The sequence below is a fragment of the Zonotrichia albicollis genome, chromosome 1 (assembly GCF_047830755.1).
Source record: "Zonotrichia albicollis isolate bZonAlb1 chromosome 1, bZonAlb1.hap1, whole genome shotgun sequence".
Taxonomy (NCBI): Eukaryota; Metazoa; Chordata; class Aves; order Passeriformes; family Passerellidae; genus Zonotrichia; species Zonotrichia albicollis.
In genome coordinates, this window is record NC_133819.1 from 57,256,172 (window position 1) to 57,276,407 (window position 20,236).

Below are 20,236 nucleotides of genomic sequence, written 5' to 3' on the forward strand. Positions count from 1 at the left end.
CCAGCTTTGGCCAGCAGCATGTCCATCTTCAGACCCATCAGAGATTGGCTTATATGATGGAAGCTTCTAGCAGCTTCTCATAGAAGCCACCTCTGTGGCCCCCTGCTACCAAAAGCCAGGGCATGCAAAACCAATACATTGTGTGACAGTGCACACAGGAAAATGTATACTCAGACTGCATGTCACTCAATGAACTGGACTAAGGTTTAGGCCAGGAAGTATTCCACACCTAACAAATGTATCATAGGTAGGAGCAAGCAAAATTCTGAGCTATTCAACATGTTATTCTAACAAAATAAGGCACAGAAGTTTTAAGTTACAGTGAAAGGTGACTAACTGCTGCCACTGAAGAGATTCAAACCATGTTTATTCCATTTCTGCTGAGAAACAGGTGTGGATGGGTCCCATGTAAGAAGTAATACAGAAAAAATACCAAATCTGGATGCTCTTTAACTGGCATGAGACTAAATATATATTTGACAGGAACAAATTTACATACAGGTTTCAGTGCATGTATATACCATATACTGTAGTTATGCCACTACATGCTCAATACAACCTTTAGGGATTTTTTCTTAATTGCCTGGTGACAGAACATACTAACACATGTTAAGCCACATTTCCTCATAAAAATCCTTAACAGACTTCTAAGTGCTATTTCAAATACCTGGTACCAGATACTTGTTATGGAAAGAGACTGAAGTGGTTAGAAGTTGTACATAATACAGGTGGCAACAGAAAAAAATCCAAAAGTCAGATTTAATTAGACTGGATACAAATAGTTGTAGATATTTAAAACAAAATTTGAGGACAGTATGTAACAGAAAATAATTCACTGTTACATAAAAAGCAAGTTCTGCTTTTTAAACAACTCTTCTAATAACACTACTGAAGACATTAGAAGATTTTTACAATTATGAAAACGTACTTTAATGATTTTAAAGAATTAGTTTTTTTAAAAGGTCATGCAGAAATCTGAGGTGAATCCATTCGTAAACACTGCTTACCTTACTGTAAAGGCACCAGTGATTAGCTGGAACCCAGAACACCTTCCATAAAACACTGCTGAAATTGTGTACCTAGAGAAGAAATCTTTGCAAGGCAAAGCACCACCTGTTTGTGGGTCACAGAATCATAGATCATAGAATGCTTGTGAGTTGGAGAAGATCCTTAAAGATCTCTACAAGGGCAGGAACATCTTCCACTAGATCAGGTTGCTTAAAGCCCAATTCAACCTGGCCTTGAACACTTGCAGGGATGGGACATCCACAGCTTCTCTAGTGTTGCCTTCTGATACAAGGCAGGCAGCCTGGTTTCAGGAAACAGCACGGCAACCCATTTCCCCAGGGTTGCTCGGGCCTAAGAAACACGCGGACACCAATATGGTGGAGGATCAAAGGCCTTTATTCTCTCTTCCCGTGGGGTTTTATAGTCTAAGGGGCTTCTACGTCAGGTGAGGGTCTGTCCTTACCATCTATGGTTAGTAGGGGATGGAAAGTTACCTGGGCAAGTGGAAAGTTACCGGAATCCGGTTTAGGGGGCTACATTCCTATGTTAATTTTCTTATCTAAGGGGGCAGGGGCCCTGTCTTCCCGTAACATCACGAGATCTTCCGAACGCCAGGCCCTATCTGCTACATCTCCCCCCCCTTTTTCACAAATGAATGAGGTAGTCATACACTGAAATGAGGTATAAGGTTGCAGTTCGATAAGGAAAAGGGGGTTTGGTACGTCTGAGTAAGTTTTTGCCAGTCAAGGTTAGGACTTGTGGCTGGCAGTGTTCCCTGGTTGGATTCGCTGCCCGATGAACAGGATGTTGGCCCGTTCCAGGCGGGCCTGAACGAATGAGACCAGCTTGTTCAGCAGGCAAGGTCCGAAGGTAACCGCTAGAAGTAGCAAATGCCAGTGGACCTATTAGGGTAGAAATCAGAGTGGTTAGCCATGGTGATTGATTGAACCAGGACTCGAACCAGCCCTGTTGGGCTTCCCTGTCCTTCTGCCTCTGAGCCAACCTTCTGCCTCTGAGTCTGTTTCTGAGTTCTGCCATGGAGTCTCTCACGACTCCAGTGTGGTCTGCATAGAAGCAGCACTCCTCTCTCAAGGCGGCACACAGGCCCCCTTGCTGCATGAACAGGAGGTCCAGACCTCGCCTGTTCTGCAAGACCACTTCAGAGAGTGAGGAGACTGACTTCTCCAGGAAGGAGATGGATTTCTTGATCCTTTGCAGGTCCTCGTCGATGGTCATTTGCAGCTGGGACAGTCCTTGGTGCTGTGTCGCTAGGGCTGAGACACCCGTTGCCGTTCCTGCTGCTCCTAGCCCGAGCAGCATTGCGATAGTTACACCTGTTAGTATTTCTCTTTTGTGGAGCCGGCTGGGTTCCTCAAAAAGGTGGTACACCTCTTCGTCTGAGTGGTACAGGACCCTAGGAACAATCAGAACTTGGACACAAAAGTCGTTAGAGTCATCAAATTTGGCAAGGGACACACAGGGACTCACTCCAGACCGCTGGCAAACCCACATCCCAGGTGTGGATGGGACTACCCACTTATTGTTTTTCCTGTTAGGCTTGACAACTTTGGTGCAGACGTTGCCTCTCCGCCTAGCTAGTGTTTCATTGCCAAAGCATCTGCCCTGGCCTGTGACCTGGCTCAGGGTGATTCCTTTCCGAGGGGTTTCCCATCTGCACTGGTGAGGGGCATCGGCTGTGGAGTAACTGAAGGGAGTGTTTAAAGCAATTCCTTCATAAAAGGGAGGTTTGACATCGTAGCAAAGCCAGCAGGATTCGGTTAGGTTAGGGTTGGATTCATTCAGGTATATAAAGGTAGCTTCTAACATACGAAGGATTGCGGTCTGTCTGAAAGACTTCCGCATGGCCGGTTGGGACTTTGCTAACTCTAGTGGGTAGGGTTTTAGGGTGGATTGCGTTTTTCCTTTCGGCACACTTTTAATCACTTTGTTTGGTCCGACCGCTCAGCCGTTGCACCGTAAGCGGGGATGCAAAATTGACCGCTCCCTGTGAGGGCACAGGGCACGAGGGTCTCCTGCCCCCCTGGGGGTCGCCGTGGCTGGGCCGCTGCATCGGGGTGTCTTCCCGCAGCTCCTACAGATCCCTCTCGGGCGTGCCCGGAGCGAAGATGCTGCCAGGGAAAGCTGTGCCGGCTGGGGACAGCTCGCTGAGTTGCTGCCTTTCCCCAGAAGCCTGGGCTAACGCGGTCGTCCCGCCACCCCTGTTTAAATAGAATCCGCCCTGCCCCATCAAAAAGCATGCGGCTTATTTGCGCAATATCAAAAGTGAACAGATCATTATTGTTAGAAAGGTCGTTCACAAACGTGGGTACTACAGCTGAATTGACTCCTCTTTCTGAAATCGCTTTGGCTTCCCTTAGGTTAACTGGGGTATATGCCCCCCGTTGGTTTCCCTGCGCTCCGGCAACCCCCACCGGGAAAGCGTTCATGGGGGCTGCCGGCGCTCGGTCCCTACAAGCTGTCTTTGTTTTTCCCCAATCGGTGAGTTTGTGTTGCGACCGTTTCCCGATATTGTTTAAAGCTTTATTCGGTTTCGCTCGAAACCGTATTAATTCTGCTCTCTCGGTTTCCGAGTCCCAGCCGGGCTTGGTCAGCTCTCCCGAGCTGTCTGAGCAGCTGTTACTTGACTCTGATGCGGAAGCTGAATGCCGGCACATTTCCGGTGCTCCGTGCCGTTTTGTGCGGCTCCGACCCCGCTCCTCCCTTTGGGCGTGGTGCTGTTCCCTCCCCCTGGGCTCCCCCCCGCCTGCTGCTGGGAGAGGTCCTTGCCCTAAGGACCTAATTTGAATAGAACGCTCTGACTGGTCTCCCGCTCCACTGCGGGGGCCGCCCCTTCTCCCCCCTCGCCCGTGCATGCGTTGTCAAGCAGACTGACTGCATCTCCGCCCCCCGCCTCTTCCCTTCCGCCCTTGCCATGTGGTTCGGCACCATCTTCAAACCCATACGGCGGCGGCGAGTCCCCGCCGGTCCCGGCGGGGTCCGACAATCTGGCCGCACTCCGCTCCCCCTCTGCCTGTCCCCGGCAGAAGAACTGCGTGTGCCGCTCTGCCTGCCGCGCTGGGTTGGCAGCCGGCGGGGAAGGGACGCATAGAGAAACCGCGGATTTTTCGGAAGGTTCCGCGGGGGGGCTGGGACCCGGCGGGCTCCGCGAGAGGGTCGGGGGGTCCCACGGGGGCTCCGGGGGGTCCCCTGGGGGCTCTGGGGTGTCTGGGCTCAGGCTCGGGAAGGGGTGGAACGCTCCCGGCCCCGGCATATTCCCGCATTCAATCCGATCGCTCTCAGACACTGTGTGCGTCGCGGCCCCCGCCCCCCGCTTTACTGCAAGAAATAAACGTATATGCGCGACTTTCCACGTCTCCTGTTCTTCTAATGCCTTGCGTAGGGCCTCTTCTCCTTTCCCCCACGCTTTGAGGCTTTTACCACTGCCTGAGGACTTAGTATCCTCTGCTAAGGCGGCAGTGCGCTTCTCCCGCACTTCCAAATATAATATATTTACCGGACGTTCGATCGTCCCGAGCTCTAGGAGCCTTGCAATAGCAAGATTAGAATTCCTGAGCTCACACTTAATTTTACATTCTATCCTAAACTGTGCATGCATATCTGATACGACCTTTGCATAGGATTCCATGTTCCTTGCTGGTCCGGGACGTCTCCCTCGCTGCAGTCGGAACCCGCCGCCGCAGCCGCTGCTTCCTGTCCAGGCGAATTCCCGTTCCCCGGGCGCTGATCGGCTTCCCGGGTTTTCGGCACCAGAATGTTGCCTTCTGATACAAGGCAGGCGGCCTGGTTTCAGGAAACAGCACGGCGACCCATTTCCCCAGGGTCGCTCGGGCCTAAGAAACACGCGGACACCAATATGGTGGAGGATCAAAGGCCTTTATTCTCTCTTCCCGTGGGGTTTTATAGTCTAAGGGGCTTCTACGTCAGGTGAGGGTCTGTCCTTACCATCTATGGTTAGTAGGGGATGGAAAGTTACCTGGGCAAGTGGAAAGTTACCGGAATCCGGTTTAGGGGGCTACATTCCTATGTTAATTTTCTTATCTAAGGGGGCAGGGGCCCTGTCTTCCCATAACATCACGAGATCTTCTGAACGCCAGGCCCTATCTGCTACACTCTAGACAACCTGTTCCAGTGCCTCACCACCCTTTGACTCTAAGAATTTCCTCTTCTAAACTTACCCTCTTTCTCTTTAAAACTATTACTCTGCTACCCATCATCCAGTCACTAAACTGCCTGATAAAGAGTCCTTCCTCATCTTTGCTGTAAGCCTTCTTTAAGTACTGGAAGGTTATAGTCTCCCACGAGCCTTCACTTTATTAGGCTACACCATCCACATCAGTCTTCACAGGGGAGGTACTCCAGCCCCCTGTCTACCTCCATGGAGTCAGCATGGCTTCATTAAAGGGAAGTAATCGCTGATCTACCTTCATTAAAGGGAAGTAATTGATGAAATTACTGGCTTAGCTTAAGGAAAACCAGTAGATACTGTCTTCCTGGACTTCAATATGGCCTTTGACACTGTCTCAGATAACACCCTCATAAACAAGCTGTTGATGTACATAGATAGGCAGACAGTAAAGTGAAATGAAAACTGCCTGCATAGCTGGGCACCAACACTGCTGATGAGCAGTGCAAGGTCTAGTTGGAGGCCAGTAATTAGTGGTCTATCCCAGGGGTCCATACTGGGTTGGGTCCTTCATACTTTGTTAATCAATAATCTGGATGAATGATCAGGCAGAGTGTATCCTCAGGAAGTTTGTTGATGACACAAAACTGAGGCTGTGGAAGCTGTGCCCTGGCGAAGAGGGCTCAGCTCATCAATGTGTATAAATACAGGGAGGGTGCCAGACTCTTTCCAGTGATGCTCCTTAACAGAACAAGAGGTGATTTGCACAAACTGAAACTCAGGAGGTTAGCTCTGAATATTAAGAAACACTGTGAGGGTGACTAAGAATTACCACCGATTGATCAGGAAGACTGGAGATTCTACCCCTGGTAAATTTAAGCTGTTTGGGCAAATGGCTCTAGATGTCCTTATTTAAGCTATACAGTTGGACTAGATGATCTCTTTAGGTCCCTTTCACCCTCAATCACCCTGTGATTCTGCAAATAATAAAACATTAAAACTGGTCCAAATATTTGTACGTTGTGAGACAGTAAATGTCTTCAAAGAAAGGGAACAGCTCCAATTTGATATCCCTTGTGACATGTGATGCAAATCCCTTCTCAGTTATTCAGTAAGATCCTTTAATTCTCTAAAAAGCTCCCCATTGCCCTCTTGGTAGCTTGCCAGATGTGCTAGGTCTCCTGCAAGCTTCCTGTTTCTGACTTTGGCTTTTAAAAACTTCTTCAGCTATTTGCCCTTGTAATTTCCTTCGTCCACACCCCCGATACAGTTTACATTACTGTAACCTTTATTCTAGGTATCAACAGCAGAAGCAGATGAAAGATTTACTCTGCCTATCTCGTGGGCCGAGTTTTCTGGTTGCAAGAGTTTGCTAATACAAACATTTTAAAAATTAGAAGGCAGCAGCTAATGCCCCTTTTTATACAGTGTCTGGCTGTATACTTAACAGTCTCTCCAAATAATTTACATATTGGACAAAAAACAGCCTTTCAAACACAAAAGCACATAAAAGCCAAATGCTTTTGTTTAGCCTTGCCAAAAGAAGACTGAGGGGGAGCAGAACTCCTGCTATAAATATCTCAAGGAGAGGACAGTTATTCATACTAAGGGAACATGGGTATAAGAACAACTGCATATGAACTAGTGTGAAACTATCTAGGATGAATCCTGAAAGCAGATTTTCTTCCACTGAAGCGAAGACACTCCAGAGCAGCCTTAAAATACACCTAACAGCAGCACACATACACAATGGCATCCAGGTTCAAGGAAAAAAGTTTAACAGGAGAGACTGGACTCTTGACACAAAAGATCATTTTACTATTGCATCCTTATCATCTGTTTCACATTATAACTCATTCTAATAAAAGACCAACACTTTTAATAGACAAATGTCACTTTACAACCATGCATAAACCTCACAATCACTGGTGCTGATGAATGACAGTCAAGCACATGAAATGAAAAACTCCTGCCACTGTATGCCTCACTGTCCTGGGTTGCAAAATGTGGGTGGGGGTCTGTATTCTATTATCTCCTGTTAGACCAGAGCAGCAGCTTTCTTTTCCACTGGATTCCCAGAGGAAGACCAGGCCCATCTACACCACGACTGGGCCTTCAGAGGAAAAAAAAAACACCCTTCTACAGGATCATTGCTTCAACAGAACCACATCTGTAACTCCAGGAGGAGTGCAGTGAGCATTTAACTGGACTGCTACCAACACCCTGACCAACACGGTGTTAGGTCATATTCTCTGTCAGTGTTGTTTTGTATTACTACATTTTTTATTTTCATTTTCTCCCCTAATAAAGAACTGTTATTCCTTTTCCCATATCTTTGCCTGAGAGCCCCTTAATTTCAAAATTAAAACAATTCAGAGGGAGGGAGTTTACATTTTCCATTTCAAGAGAGGCTCCTGCCTTCCTCAGCAGACACCTGTGTTTTCAAACCAAGACACTCACAGAAAGGGCATAAGCATGACATAGCAGAGTTTATCAGTCTCAGAAATAACCCTGATAAAGCATGTATATAAGTCAGTCTTCACTGTCTGGCTGATGCACTGTTTCAGCCAGGGGTTAAATTTCTCAGCCCCCTCAAGAAGGTTTTCCAGCAGAGTGGAGGCAAAGTTAAATGGTTACAGTATCTCAGAGGATGGTATCATATTCTTCCTTCTTACACTGAAATATGCAATGCAAGCAATATATACTTTTATACCATTATAACCACAAATTAAATAGGAAAATCATACACTTCAACTCACTTGAACCACTAACACGCTCATCTGAAGTCCTTGAAAGAAATCTCAAACATTTCTTACAACTAAACCTCAGCACTCAAATTATTCTTTATTCATGAAGAAGGTTTTGCTTATTAGCTGATTTCAAATGCCAGAAGGTAACTTTCATTCAGAATAGACTGCCCTGTGACACTGAGTGGTGGAATTTCACTTTTGTAATTTTATTATAATCTGAAAGAGGTGGTATCTGAAGAGCAGAGAAAATTACTATACAAAGAATTTATAGAACATTCATTTATATACTGAAGACTTTTAGATGCTTCTTTACAGTTTGAAGAAAAAAACTTAAAATTTTTACTAGTAGGAAAAAACAAGAAAGAAATACTAAATATATAATGACAGGGTTGGATACATGAAACCATTAATATAAAGCACGGCTTTTAGCATTTTTGTAGTTTAACACTGTATGATTGTAATAGTGTATTTATGAACCACATTAACAGGAGTCTGGCTAAATATATGTGTCAACTTGCTGCTATTAGTTATGAAATTGTATATACATATCTACCAAAAATCTTGAAAGTGCTATATAAAGATTAATCTTATATTTGCCATGAACATGTAAGTTCCATTAGTATTTTTCTACACAGACTACATAATGTTACATACTGAACTATCTTGCTTTGTCCATTTTAAAATTCATTAAAAAGCAAATGCACATGGCAATATACCATCCAAGGGAATGCAAAATAAAAAATCTCCCTGAGAAACAGGGTAACTTCTTTTTTCCCACTTAGCAAGTAGAGCTAGACTCCCAGAAAATACCACCAGGAGTGTCAGCATGCAATCCCTCATGCTTTTGAATTCAGCACACCTTGAGAAAGCACAAGGAATATAAAATAAGGTCCTGAATGGAAATGACAATATACAGGAAAAAAAGACATTTTGTTTTCAGCCCAAAGGCCAACACTTAGTGTCTAAGAAGATACATTAAAATTTATTATCTACATAAGTGAAAAAATATAGTTTAAAAATCCTCCTCATTTCAATTCTTACGACACATCAGCTTAAAATCTAATTGGGACTTAAATATACTTTTAATGTCAGCTGAAGAATTTCTGTGGGCTCCAACAGGGTGATGAGATTACACAACTGGAACCTTACTACACCAAAAGAATATTAAAAGAAAACTTGTTCGCATATTTTATAAAAGGAGCAAAGCTCCTAGTTGTAAGAAATGCATTCTTTTTTTGGATGGTACATAAACACTGTTAAGTAGTATACCTCTGTGCCAAAAGAACAGAATTATATGTTACTAATCAGAGGTACTTGCCTTTTTTGCTTCAATGGTAGCTATTGAATTCCGCACTTTGAATTGCTTCACCCCTCTACGGATATCCAATGCCTGCTGCTACTAATAGACCACTTCCTGGTCCAAATACATCAAACTTCAAGTATTTCTTCTCTCTGTCTCTTCCTCCTCACTTTCCTCTTAAAAAAACATATTTACACAAAATTGGTAGTTACACAAATAATTTGGTAACACTTCAGCTATGGTCACTGAAAAAGGCTTAACATGGCCCCAACACTTCAGGAAATACAGAGAGAGCTGTTAAAAAAAACATATTTTATACAGGGCAAATATAGTTCAAATTGGCAGATAAAAGGATTAAAATCTACAAGTGGATAAAGTGGCTCATCTATCAACATACAAAATACAAAATGTTATTTTATTCCTCAGGTTTTTAACATAATGTTGACAGCTACACATGAAAGAAATAGAAGCAATGAAATTTTTCAGCACTTGCCCCACTAAAGTTGCATTATAACCATCAGTTCTGATACAGGGGTATCTGCTCTTTTTGAATGAATGGGAACTGCACAGGAGATCTCAGTGGCTTACTCTCCCTTCCACTTCAGGCTTCCACTCTAACCTACTGCATCAATTTTCCATAAAGCTAAATAGCACTTTCTTATGCATTTCATATATCAATGTGTTAAGAAAGATAAAGAGATATGTACAAGTGTGCTGGATGCAGAAATCATGACATAAATGCTCTCAAGAAATGGGACGAAGTAACAAAATAAATTCCATTCACTTTCAGATTCTCTAGCTCAAGGACTAACAAATCAATATAGTTCCTATAGATGAAAAAAAAAAAGGTAAAATAATCCTCAGAACTCCAGCAAAATAATAGGGTAGAAGAGTCCATAAATATAATTACATATTATGTAGGGGAATAAAACACTATTGCAGAGGCAGAAAATGGGAAGAGTATTGTCACTGTAAGACAAAAGACAAAATATCAGACTATTTTCTCTAGCAAGGCCCAACCTACACACACGTTTGCTTACACAAATTAGTGCTAAAGGTAAAGCTCAACAGTGGTCTAGTTTAAGAATTATCTCTCTAGCATACCAAGATCTGAGATTCATTATAAATAATCTGTCACTGGTAAAAATGCATAAATTATACAATCTTTCTCTTTGCTATTCTCTCATTTTTATCCTGTAATTATAAAATGCTTAATCTCCCCTGCCTAGTTCTCCATATCAAAAAAATTACAACCCCCCCCTCAATTATAGAACAGATTTTCACACCTCTTTTTGTTTTGCCACTTCTGCTCTACTGAAAAATTTTGAAACTAAAATAGCTCAGCCTTCTTAACACTAAATACAGAGCAATCTTCCTGAATATTCCATACTGCCACTCCTTTCTTACCACAAAACAACTTGCACAAACGTTCTCTTCACATGCATCTTCCCGTTTCTCCATTCAGTTCTCATCACTGATCACAAAGACATAGGGAAGATCAAATAGTTTTCCTCAGATGATCACTCTCCTAGAAGTATGTTTGCAAGGCCTATAACTACCATTGATGCAATCATGGCAAGTGTCTTTGAGGAGGCTTTACAAAACACATCCTGAACAAAAAAGTAGTGCAATCTACTAAGTATTTCTGCTCCAATAAACTATGAGAAACAGCATATGAAGATACATTAGAACTCATCAGGAGAAAAGTTCTTCATTTTTGCTTCATTCAGGTAAGGGCTACCTGGTTTAGGGTGGCACCCAGCTTCTTTTGTTTTGTCCTCGGATATAAAAACAAAGAAATAATGCGTCTTGAAATAAAAGCCTGAGGTCTTGCAAACACAATACACAGATCATCCTCTGCTTTCATTATTGGGAATGACAATATTCAGACATTGTTGCTGAATAGCTTTTCTCTCTCTCACAGTGATTTCCTTCAGTGAAGCCAGCAAAGAGTTCTGAATCAAGGATGGAAAGGCATCAGATCTTCTTCTGGGATCCAATCATGACCTTTGATACAAAGTTTACAATAGCACTGGCAGGTTGTTCTGGATCATGCTCTGCAAAGAGGTGGCATACGTTGTCTGTGGCACTGCCTTGCTTCCTGGCAATGAACCCAAACACTCTGCAAGGGCAGCAATCAAAGTTATGTCAGAGAACTGACAGATAGGCATTGCCTCACTCCATAAAACAGAAAAGATACTGCAGAAACCAAGCACACATATCAGACTTCTCTGTTCTGATGGACAAGGTTCCATGTGGGTGCTAAACACAGCGGTCCAGATTGACCAGCCAGCTCAGGAGAGAATCAGAACAGGGAAGCAGACTGTCTCCTTCCTGCTACTCTGTCCATATGGCATCCTGTACTGTTTACTGTCAGAGACATTCTGATAACCCTGGAGATATATTTAATCGGATTCGGTACTGCTGTTCTCTAACCTAGTTTGGGGGTTGTGTGGTGTGCTGTGGTGTGGTGTGTCAGGGGTTGCCCAAAGAGAGGAATTAGAGGGCCACACATCTTAGTGGACAGAGTACTGGAAAAAGGATTTAAGCCATCTATTTCTGTTCCTTTCCAGAAACAAGCGCTGAGCCTCCCTGTGTAAGTTATTTCTTTTGATTAAGGGGCAACAACAACGTTTGCCTTCAACAGAAAACACTTTGCAATCCACAGGTAATCGTGTATTTATGCCATACACTAATATTACTAGGAGTGTTTTCATCTATGTACTAGAAGAGGGTTTTTTTTTAAAGCTATGAATCTAAGTGAGAGAACCTTGTGTTAAGCCTTGCTGGACAGGTGGAACACAAAACTGAGAGAGCAAGTATCATTGGAATGCCTGAAACCACAGTCAAATCACAGACACTCAATCTAAATAAACCATATGAGCTCTGGCTCCAGACTTCCCACCCCCACCCATCACATAATTAGACCCCAATTTGCAGAGGTGTAGATGAAGTAACTAATGTCTAATTACAGAGATATGAGAGACTTTTGTCTCTGAACAGATGCTTTCCCTTCCACTTCTCAGACAAAAGTAATTTAGGACACCAAATATTCAGTTAAAAGAGACTCTACTTACTTTGCAGAAAGACCATCTTTCATCCACCTTGTCCATTAAGAAAACAGTAAAAAAAAACATCGGAGAAATAAAAATGTTAGTTTTAGTTTTTTGTTGGGTTTTTTTGGTAGAACAATACAAATAACGTATTAAATATACTGCTTGTCATACTTACTTTCTGTCCTGTGGATCCAAAGCACAGAAAATAACAGTGTTGACTGAATAATGTCGCCGAAAAAAGAGTCTGTATAGGAAGAAAGAAAATTAATTTCAGAAACAGTAAAGATGCTTGGAATTCCAAACAATAAACTTAATCTGAAAAATAAATTGTGTTTAGTCTTAATTTAATACTGACTTTTTTTTTTTGCTATCTTTGAGTGAATTTGAAATCCACCTGAACTGCTCTAACCCAATAAATACATGTTTAAAGCACTAACATAAAGTTTTTTGAACTAAAGGAAAACTGACTCTCAAGCTAAGTGTTAGGAGTATGAAATGTATATTTTCTAAAAACTGGCCATTTAGATACTATTTTAGTGAGACAGACAACTTTGTGGAACTTGCGAATAATTTGATCATATTACATTTTAAAATATGCACACTCCTAGGCATTACCATTAAGGTAAAGGTTCTGTGATCTGCTACAAATGATTGCAAACCCCATGGAATGAAGACGTCTGGCACTTTTTTTTTAACATATAATGAATTCCTGCTGTCCTTCTTTTGTTATTGTAATTTTTCTAATTGAAAGAGTTTGTTCCAAGTGCTAGTTAGGCTACCACAAAAAAATATAAATTAACTTTTTATCACAGTTTTTTACAGTCTATCCAAAACACTGTTTCAGATCCTGGAGATATACATCATCTGCTTAAGTCAGCTCTGTTCAGTGATACTAGTGGAAGACATCATGAAGATAAGTTACTTCACAGAACAAGTTCAATATCAAATGCTAGTAAAGCCATTACTTTCCTAAGAAATAACAATAAAAAATGTCCTATCAAAGTGACCTTCCACAGGTAAAATATACCATGTGGAAATAAAGCGCTCAATGTTAAAATATATTTTCCTGTACTACAGCTATCTTACACAGTCACCATCATTCCTATAATCCTGATATCCTCTGAGACAGAGATTGCAAAATGTAACTAGGAACACCAAATCAACAGTGGCCAGGGACAGATAATCCCTTCCCATCCTTATTTGCTTACTTTCTTTGATTATCTGTCAGTGTGATTCCCTGAGCAGACACCTTGAAATGGACAACGGTTGAGATAGGAGATGGATCTTGCATCAGCGTCAGGCTCAAAGCTTTCTGTACTGCCTGGTATCCTGTGAGGGACTCCATCTCTACTGAATTCAGGTACCAAACGTTACAAGCTGTAATGAAAGAGGGGAAAGATTTTGAGATTCATAGGCCTTTTACTCTCTCTTTGGTTTTGACACCTTTATATCAAAGCCAATTAATATATTTATTATTACCTGTAGATATCCTGAAATTTAAATAAATACAAAGCAACACCAGAGAGTACACTTGTAAGTAGTACTGGAGTAAAGGCATTCCTGAAAGAATGGGGATATTTTGCTTTAAAGTTAAAATACATCAGCCAGTAAGAAAATACACATTTGCAGCATACATTCACACATTCTACAGTTTCAAATATTTAAACTATATTCAAAGGAAACCATTCACTTGATTGGCAAGACAAGAATGTTTTCACATCAGAAAGAACTGAGGGTTATTTCAAAGCTCAATTCTCTTTAATAGTATTATGCATGTTTACTGATTTCAGAGCAAGTAAAACAATTTCCATGCTGATAAAAATTATTGACATATACTTTTAAGCCTTTTCTTTATTTCAGCACGCACTTACTTCTAAAAGTACTATTCCTCTTCTAGAGATATTAGCGACTTCTGAAATATCTCTATAAAATAGATACTCACTGGTTTCTATGGTTATCAAACAGTTACTTTTTTACATGGTTTCATATCAAATCTGCAGTGAGCACTAGAAAGTATGTATTAATATTATATACCATTATACAGTAGTACTGTATACTCTATACTACTACATAGTACAGTGGCATCTAAAACATGGACTATTACACGGTATTAACAGAATTATTCACATGCTTACAATGGAACTATGGTATAAAGTCAAATTTACAAACAAATTAAGAAAAAGCAAGAATGATTATGCACATCCATAGCTAAACACTAGCACCAAGAGATTTTATGTTTGGTAAAAACACTTGTATAGTTATCCAGGACAAAATTTACAACTGTCAGCTGACACATACAAATTACCATGGTTACATTTCATTTGTTTAGTCGTTTCATTTGGCTTGCCAACATTACTATGAAAGCAAAGATTAAATTAAATCTAACAGTTTATCTTTTTATTTAGCTATTCTGTAATCTGTCTTAAGATTTCTCCTATGACCATCTGCACAAAATTATAGAGCTAGACACTGGCACTTTCAAAACAACCAAGTAATCATACAGTTAAAAAGTGCATAAGCCTAAGTTTGACTCCAGTATAATGATCAGCCCAGTAACTTCAAGCTCTGGAGTCCATCAGTGAAGGAATGGATCCTGAGATTTCATTTATCTGATCTGCAAGTGTAAAATTTCAAAAATATATTTTTGCATTGCAGTGAAAATTTCAAAAACTTTTGCTTCAATCAGTTAAATTCATGCAGAGAGGACTTAGGATGATGAGTAGCCAATTCAAAACTGTAATAAACATTCCAAACCATAAGCTCTCTTCTTCTCCCCACATTACTGTGTATGGTCACTACAGATCTAAAGCTCTTCACTATCCAGTGGGTCCTTCCCCAGAACAGGAAGTTTCCCTTCTTTCACAGCCACACACATCAGAGTCCCTTCCCCTTCTGCCACACAGTGCATTGCTGTCAACAGACTGTTTTCAGGTTTTGTTTCTAAATTAAATTTCCAAGCATTTTATCTAGATTGCCCTCAAAGTGATAGTTCTAACAGAAGTTACCCAATACACTGTCCTTTGCTTCTGTAGCACAGAAAATAATAAATGGAAACTTATGAAAGTGTTGCAAAGTGAAAACATGTCAGCTTAAAAAGGAAAGGTAATGAGAAACACAGAAAGATTTGTCATTAAAGAACATCATGCATGGCCTGACAAGGTAGCGACAACAGTAATCCTGGAGGAACCATGCTCCAAGCTGCAACAAAAGGAAGACCTTTTGTTCAATGCAGCTGCCCTGCAATGTTGCTGCTTTTCTCTTTCACAGGTGACATTTTGAAGCACATCTGTGCCACCAGCAACAGCTTAACAATGCTGCTTTTAGACTGGGAATATCCTTTGTTCAGAATACTTAGTTTCTTGACTGTATCAGTGTAAAGAGAATTAAGAACTGCAATTCATTTGAGCAGAAAATTTTGTTGCTGAACAAGCAGATTAATAAAGCAAGGTGTATTCTAGGTAAAAGCCTCTTATCTGTATGGTTTCCAGTCTTTAATTGTCAGTGTCTAAGAAGCAAAGGATTTCTAGTCAGCTTCAGCACTTGGAACCTGGAAATGCTCATTTGGTTTTTCAGGGAGCTATAAAAAATAATCATTCTAGGAAAACACACTGGTTTTTTGCTTGTGGAGTGAGAGAAGTGTGGGTATAGAAGGGCAGGGAGTAAGTATATCTGCTTTAAAGTTTCTTTGAAAGGACTCAATTTATATGTTTTGAATCTGCACTTCAGAGTTGAACTCCACAACTTGAATGCTTTTATGACTGGAAAGGGACCCCTGATGTATCAAGGCAAAAAAAAACCCCAACTCTGAGAACCTCTCAGAGCTAATTTATGTATTTGGGTTCCAAATCCTTGTTTAAAAACAACAAAAACATCAAAACAGGCTAAAACCAAATGTAGTACCTAAAAGATCCATAATACAAAAGCTCCCATAAAGACTTATCTGACTACTGCCCCAGCTGAAGAATAATTCTTTTTCTTTGAAAAGCACTGTCTGAGCAAGGAGAAACCAATATTTCTTGGAAGATAATATATGCTCCTTTTGATAGGAAGTAAAGCTCTACAAAAATTGATTCTCTGTTTTTTTTCCCTGTTGGCCGCAACAAACACCAATTAGCGAGCTAATTAATATGTGCTCACTCACAACACAGCCTCACAAAGGTTTGCCATTGCCTCTGCCACGCATGCTTGCTCAATTACAGCACTCAAAGTGGTGCTTCAAATTTTGAAGTCAAAGCAGATTGCTGCACAAGCGAACAGCAACATTTTTTCCAGAGCTGGCCAGTTTGAAAACTGCCCCTTCAGAAGTGCTCTAAATGCTGCGTGAGGCAGCATTCTTAGAAACACATGCTTTGCCACAACACTCACTTGTGGATCCAGTGGCAGGCTAACCTCAAAAGAAAGGGGCAAATGTAGTGTATTCCTGTGCTCAAACGGCACTAATTGGGTGAATGCAGAGCAACCTGAAAACCAACGACCACTGCAGGACCTGGGCAGGATCCCCTGAACATGCCCACTGTACAGCAGAGTAACACAGTTGGTCGCATTTCTAAAGACAACCTGGATTGTGCAGAAGTACTCAGAGCATTATCCAATATGGTGAGTTAGAATGTCACCACACTTTTTCAGACAAGCTGTTTAACTAGTTCTCTGGATCAGATGCACACTAACAAAGCAGATAAGAAGCAGAGCACACCTCTACACAGCTCTTGCAAACACCCTAGTTTGAGAGCCATACATATATGGTAACAGTGCAAAGCATCACACAATTTGAATATACTCTGGTCATGGTTCTTCTGTCACACCAAATAAGCTTGCGGTAAAACAACTCAACTTGCCAGAATGGCTGCTGCACTATGCATAAGAATCCATAAATGCACCCAGTGGAAAAGACACATGACATTTCCTAAGAAAATGCAGCACCAAGTGAAGTAAAGAGAACCGTTCTTTAATATTTTTTTCAGATTGATGCAACAGTAAGCATTTTACAATGGTATTGTTAACCCGTATGATGAGAACTTAACCCTAACTGAACACTTTACTTAGTTGGCTTTTGCAGACTTCACACACAGTTCTTGAACCTCTGCAACCACAGGTTGAAAACATCCTCTCAAAGTTTATCAGTTATGAAAACAATGTCCTGCTTAAAAATCACTGTGCTTGAAGTAACCTACATACACCTCATATTCTCACAAGACACATGATGGGAAACGAAACACAGAATGTAGGAGCTGGTGGCAGAAAACGGAAAAATCTTGGTATGTATCCTAACAATGCCCTTTACACTTCTACCCAGCACAATAAATTTAACTGCTACCTTTATATATCCTTTAATCCAGTCTAAGCTTCAGCTTCTCCCAGCCTGTAAGATACAAACTTTGGTAAACAAGTCAAACACAAGGACAAAAGTTTAACAGACCTGCACCCTGTTTGAGAAGCTCCACAGCTGAGTTTGCAGCAGTTTGTGGAGAAGTTTCTGCTATCTCCTCCAAGGGATCTGCAAACAGAAAACACTGTGCATGTCTTGTATGGATTTAAATCAACAAATCAAAGTCCATAGTCACATATGAGCTGTTACACTTATAATTGTGATCTCATCTACTGAACAACTCTTGGCCAGAAACACGAAACCACCTTTTATCTGCAATTATAATAATCTATGTTCCATCAGGGTTTTTTTTGCCTTGAGCAATGCAAACAGGATGCTTAACTTTTATTTTCTGACAATGAAAGACATAACACAGGCATATGCTGCAGGGACTCACATGATTACATATTAAGACAGTACTTATACCTGTATTCCCTCAACAGCAAAAAATATCTTGACTAGTGTGATTTTAATGGTATTATTTGATTTGCATAATTTATACAAAAAGACTCTGTGTTACCATGATGAAATCAATTACTTATGTTTTGATCCAGAGGATGACAACAAAACCTTCTTCTTAAGTTGAAAAAAAAACATCTGAACCATTAAGACAGCAGTGGAACATTTCCTCCCAATTGATTGCTAAAAGTAGAAAGAAAACTGTCCACCAACATGTTATTTCAGGTATATACATGCATGTAAAAAGATCTCGCTGCTGCATTTAGCATGAGGCGCGCTGTCTTTGAATATAATCAAATGAGGAAGAGAGCCATAATAACATAACACAGTTTGTGACACTATTCATATGGTTAGTTACAGTTATCCAATTTTAAATATTCCAGACAATGTATCCTGTCATTAACTACAGAAAATCATCTTAAAAGGCATAATCAAATTGGATTAAAAAATAAAACCAAAATAAAATTTCACTGTGGTATGTTTATTCAAGACAAGGTAAATGTTCCAGACCTGTACCTCTGGAAGAACAGAGCAATTTTTTCCATCTTAGATGAGGGGGATAAAGGGAACAAGCCAACCTCCACACTGTTTCACCATATAAATGCATGAGATCTCATCACATCTACCAGAGCATATTTTTGTGCTAAAATGGTTTCATTGGTGTATTTGCATAAATCAAATGCTATTTTTGTATATTAACACATGATCGGTGACAAAAGTTTAAAGGGTTAACTTTATGTGGGAGAACATAAGACAACTGAATTACTAGACAAGCATGAGCATTTTGTTTTTGTCTTAAGAGAGGTTTATGAAATCAGTATAAGCAAAATTAGAATCATAATCCCATCAAGCAACATGGGCTTTCTGATCATTTACTTGAACAATATCTGAACCTGTGCAAGTTGCTACACTCTTCCTGCCAGTGTCGCACTCAGGGCACCATCTACTCTTTATCTACTTGTCCTTTTGCTAACCAGACCTGAATGAGTGGTTAAATCTAACCATACACTGGCATAATGTCTTGTCTAAGAAGGACATTTGTCTTCCCACATGGTACATTACTGCGTGGATTTCCACAATGAATATATGCTTATGACTGGAATATCACAGTACCAGTATGCTCACAACCACACTTTGGATAAGGGTCATCACCAATACTGAAAACAAACCCACAGCTTTCTCCTTGTTGAGTTTCTGCTTCGATCTTAACTTGTGACACATTCACCTGCCTTCAGACACTGACACTTTGAAGCAAAACTTGGCTGGGAATATCTCTTCTGTACTTCAACACGCATACCTCTGTCTGGGATGAGGAGCTTGCAGGGCAGTGCCAGTGGAGTGATGGAATGCTGATACACTAGAGCTGTCAAACTCCCTGTGGACAGAAAAGTAACAAGATATGCACAGTTAACTTGGTAGGCAACTAGAATGCTTAAGTTATGTTTGCTCTTAAGTATTTTATAGACTAAGAGCCCCCTCTGCTTCACTTTAAAAATCTCTTGGGACCTAAGCCAAGATTTCTTGAACTCAGTAATCACAATCGTATGTTCCCTTTCCCTCTTATATACACTGATTAGACCCTAACCTACATGTCTGTGCTTCAAATGAAGAAAGCACAAACTTACAAAATCAGTAACATATACAAGTCAGTAAATTCTTTTCAACGCTCTTAGCTTCTGCTACATTAAATGTAGTAAATTCTTATGAACGTGGCAAGAGCACATGAAGTCGTTTGTGCTACATGATGAGGTAAATAAAAAGCAAGTTCTACTTCTTAGCCAGTCTTCATCATCTAGTGTACTGTCTACACATACCTCTATTTTGTAATTCTGAAAGTATAAAAGATAGTCCAGGTAAAACCTCTTCCATTTAAGGCAGCAGTGATGTACATAGAATTCTCTATTAAATGATTCCTCCTTTCTATTCAATGTCACTCTTGCAATTTGGTCTTGGCTTAAATGAAGTAATTCAATATTAGTTACCTTTGATATGAGCATGTCAGACTATAAGGAGTGAGAGGAAGGCATAGTATTCATCAGCCTGTTTGTACAAAAAGCCATCCATCAATCCTATTTACTAACAAGCAGCAAACATTATAACCATGTGCTGGAGAAAAATCCCAGTTCAACCAAAACCAACTGCATCTTTACAGTC

General features: G+C 40.9%; 1 protein-coding gene across 16 annotated transcripts in view; it reads right to left on the minus strand.

Moving 5' to 3' along the window:
* Nucleotides 1-6,947: 6,947 nt before the first annotated feature.
* The window catches only part of TNS3 (tensin 3), a 201,999-nt gene continuing 188,710 nt past the window's right edge, over nucleotides 6,948-20,236 (minus strand). For all 16 annotated transcript variants that reach the window (XM_026798154.2, XM_074542013.1, XM_026798159.2 and 13 more), the window contains 6 exons: nucleotides 19,380-19,457; nucleotides 17,675-17,752; nucleotides 13,467-13,635; nucleotides 12,434-12,502; nucleotides 12,280-12,306; nucleotides 6,948-11,324 (listed from right to left, as the gene is read on the minus strand). In XM_026798154.2, coding sequence (XP_026653955.1) covers nucleotides 11,180-11,324; nucleotides 12,280-12,306; nucleotides 12,434-12,502; nucleotides 13,467-13,635; nucleotides 17,675-17,752; nucleotides 19,380-19,457 — 566 coding nt within the window. In that variant the 3' untranslated portion in view covers nucleotides 6,948-11,179. The remainder of the gene's footprint in view (nucleotides 11,325-12,279; nucleotides 12,307-12,433; nucleotides 12,503-13,466; nucleotides 13,636-17,674; nucleotides 17,753-19,379; nucleotides 19,458-20,236) is intronic.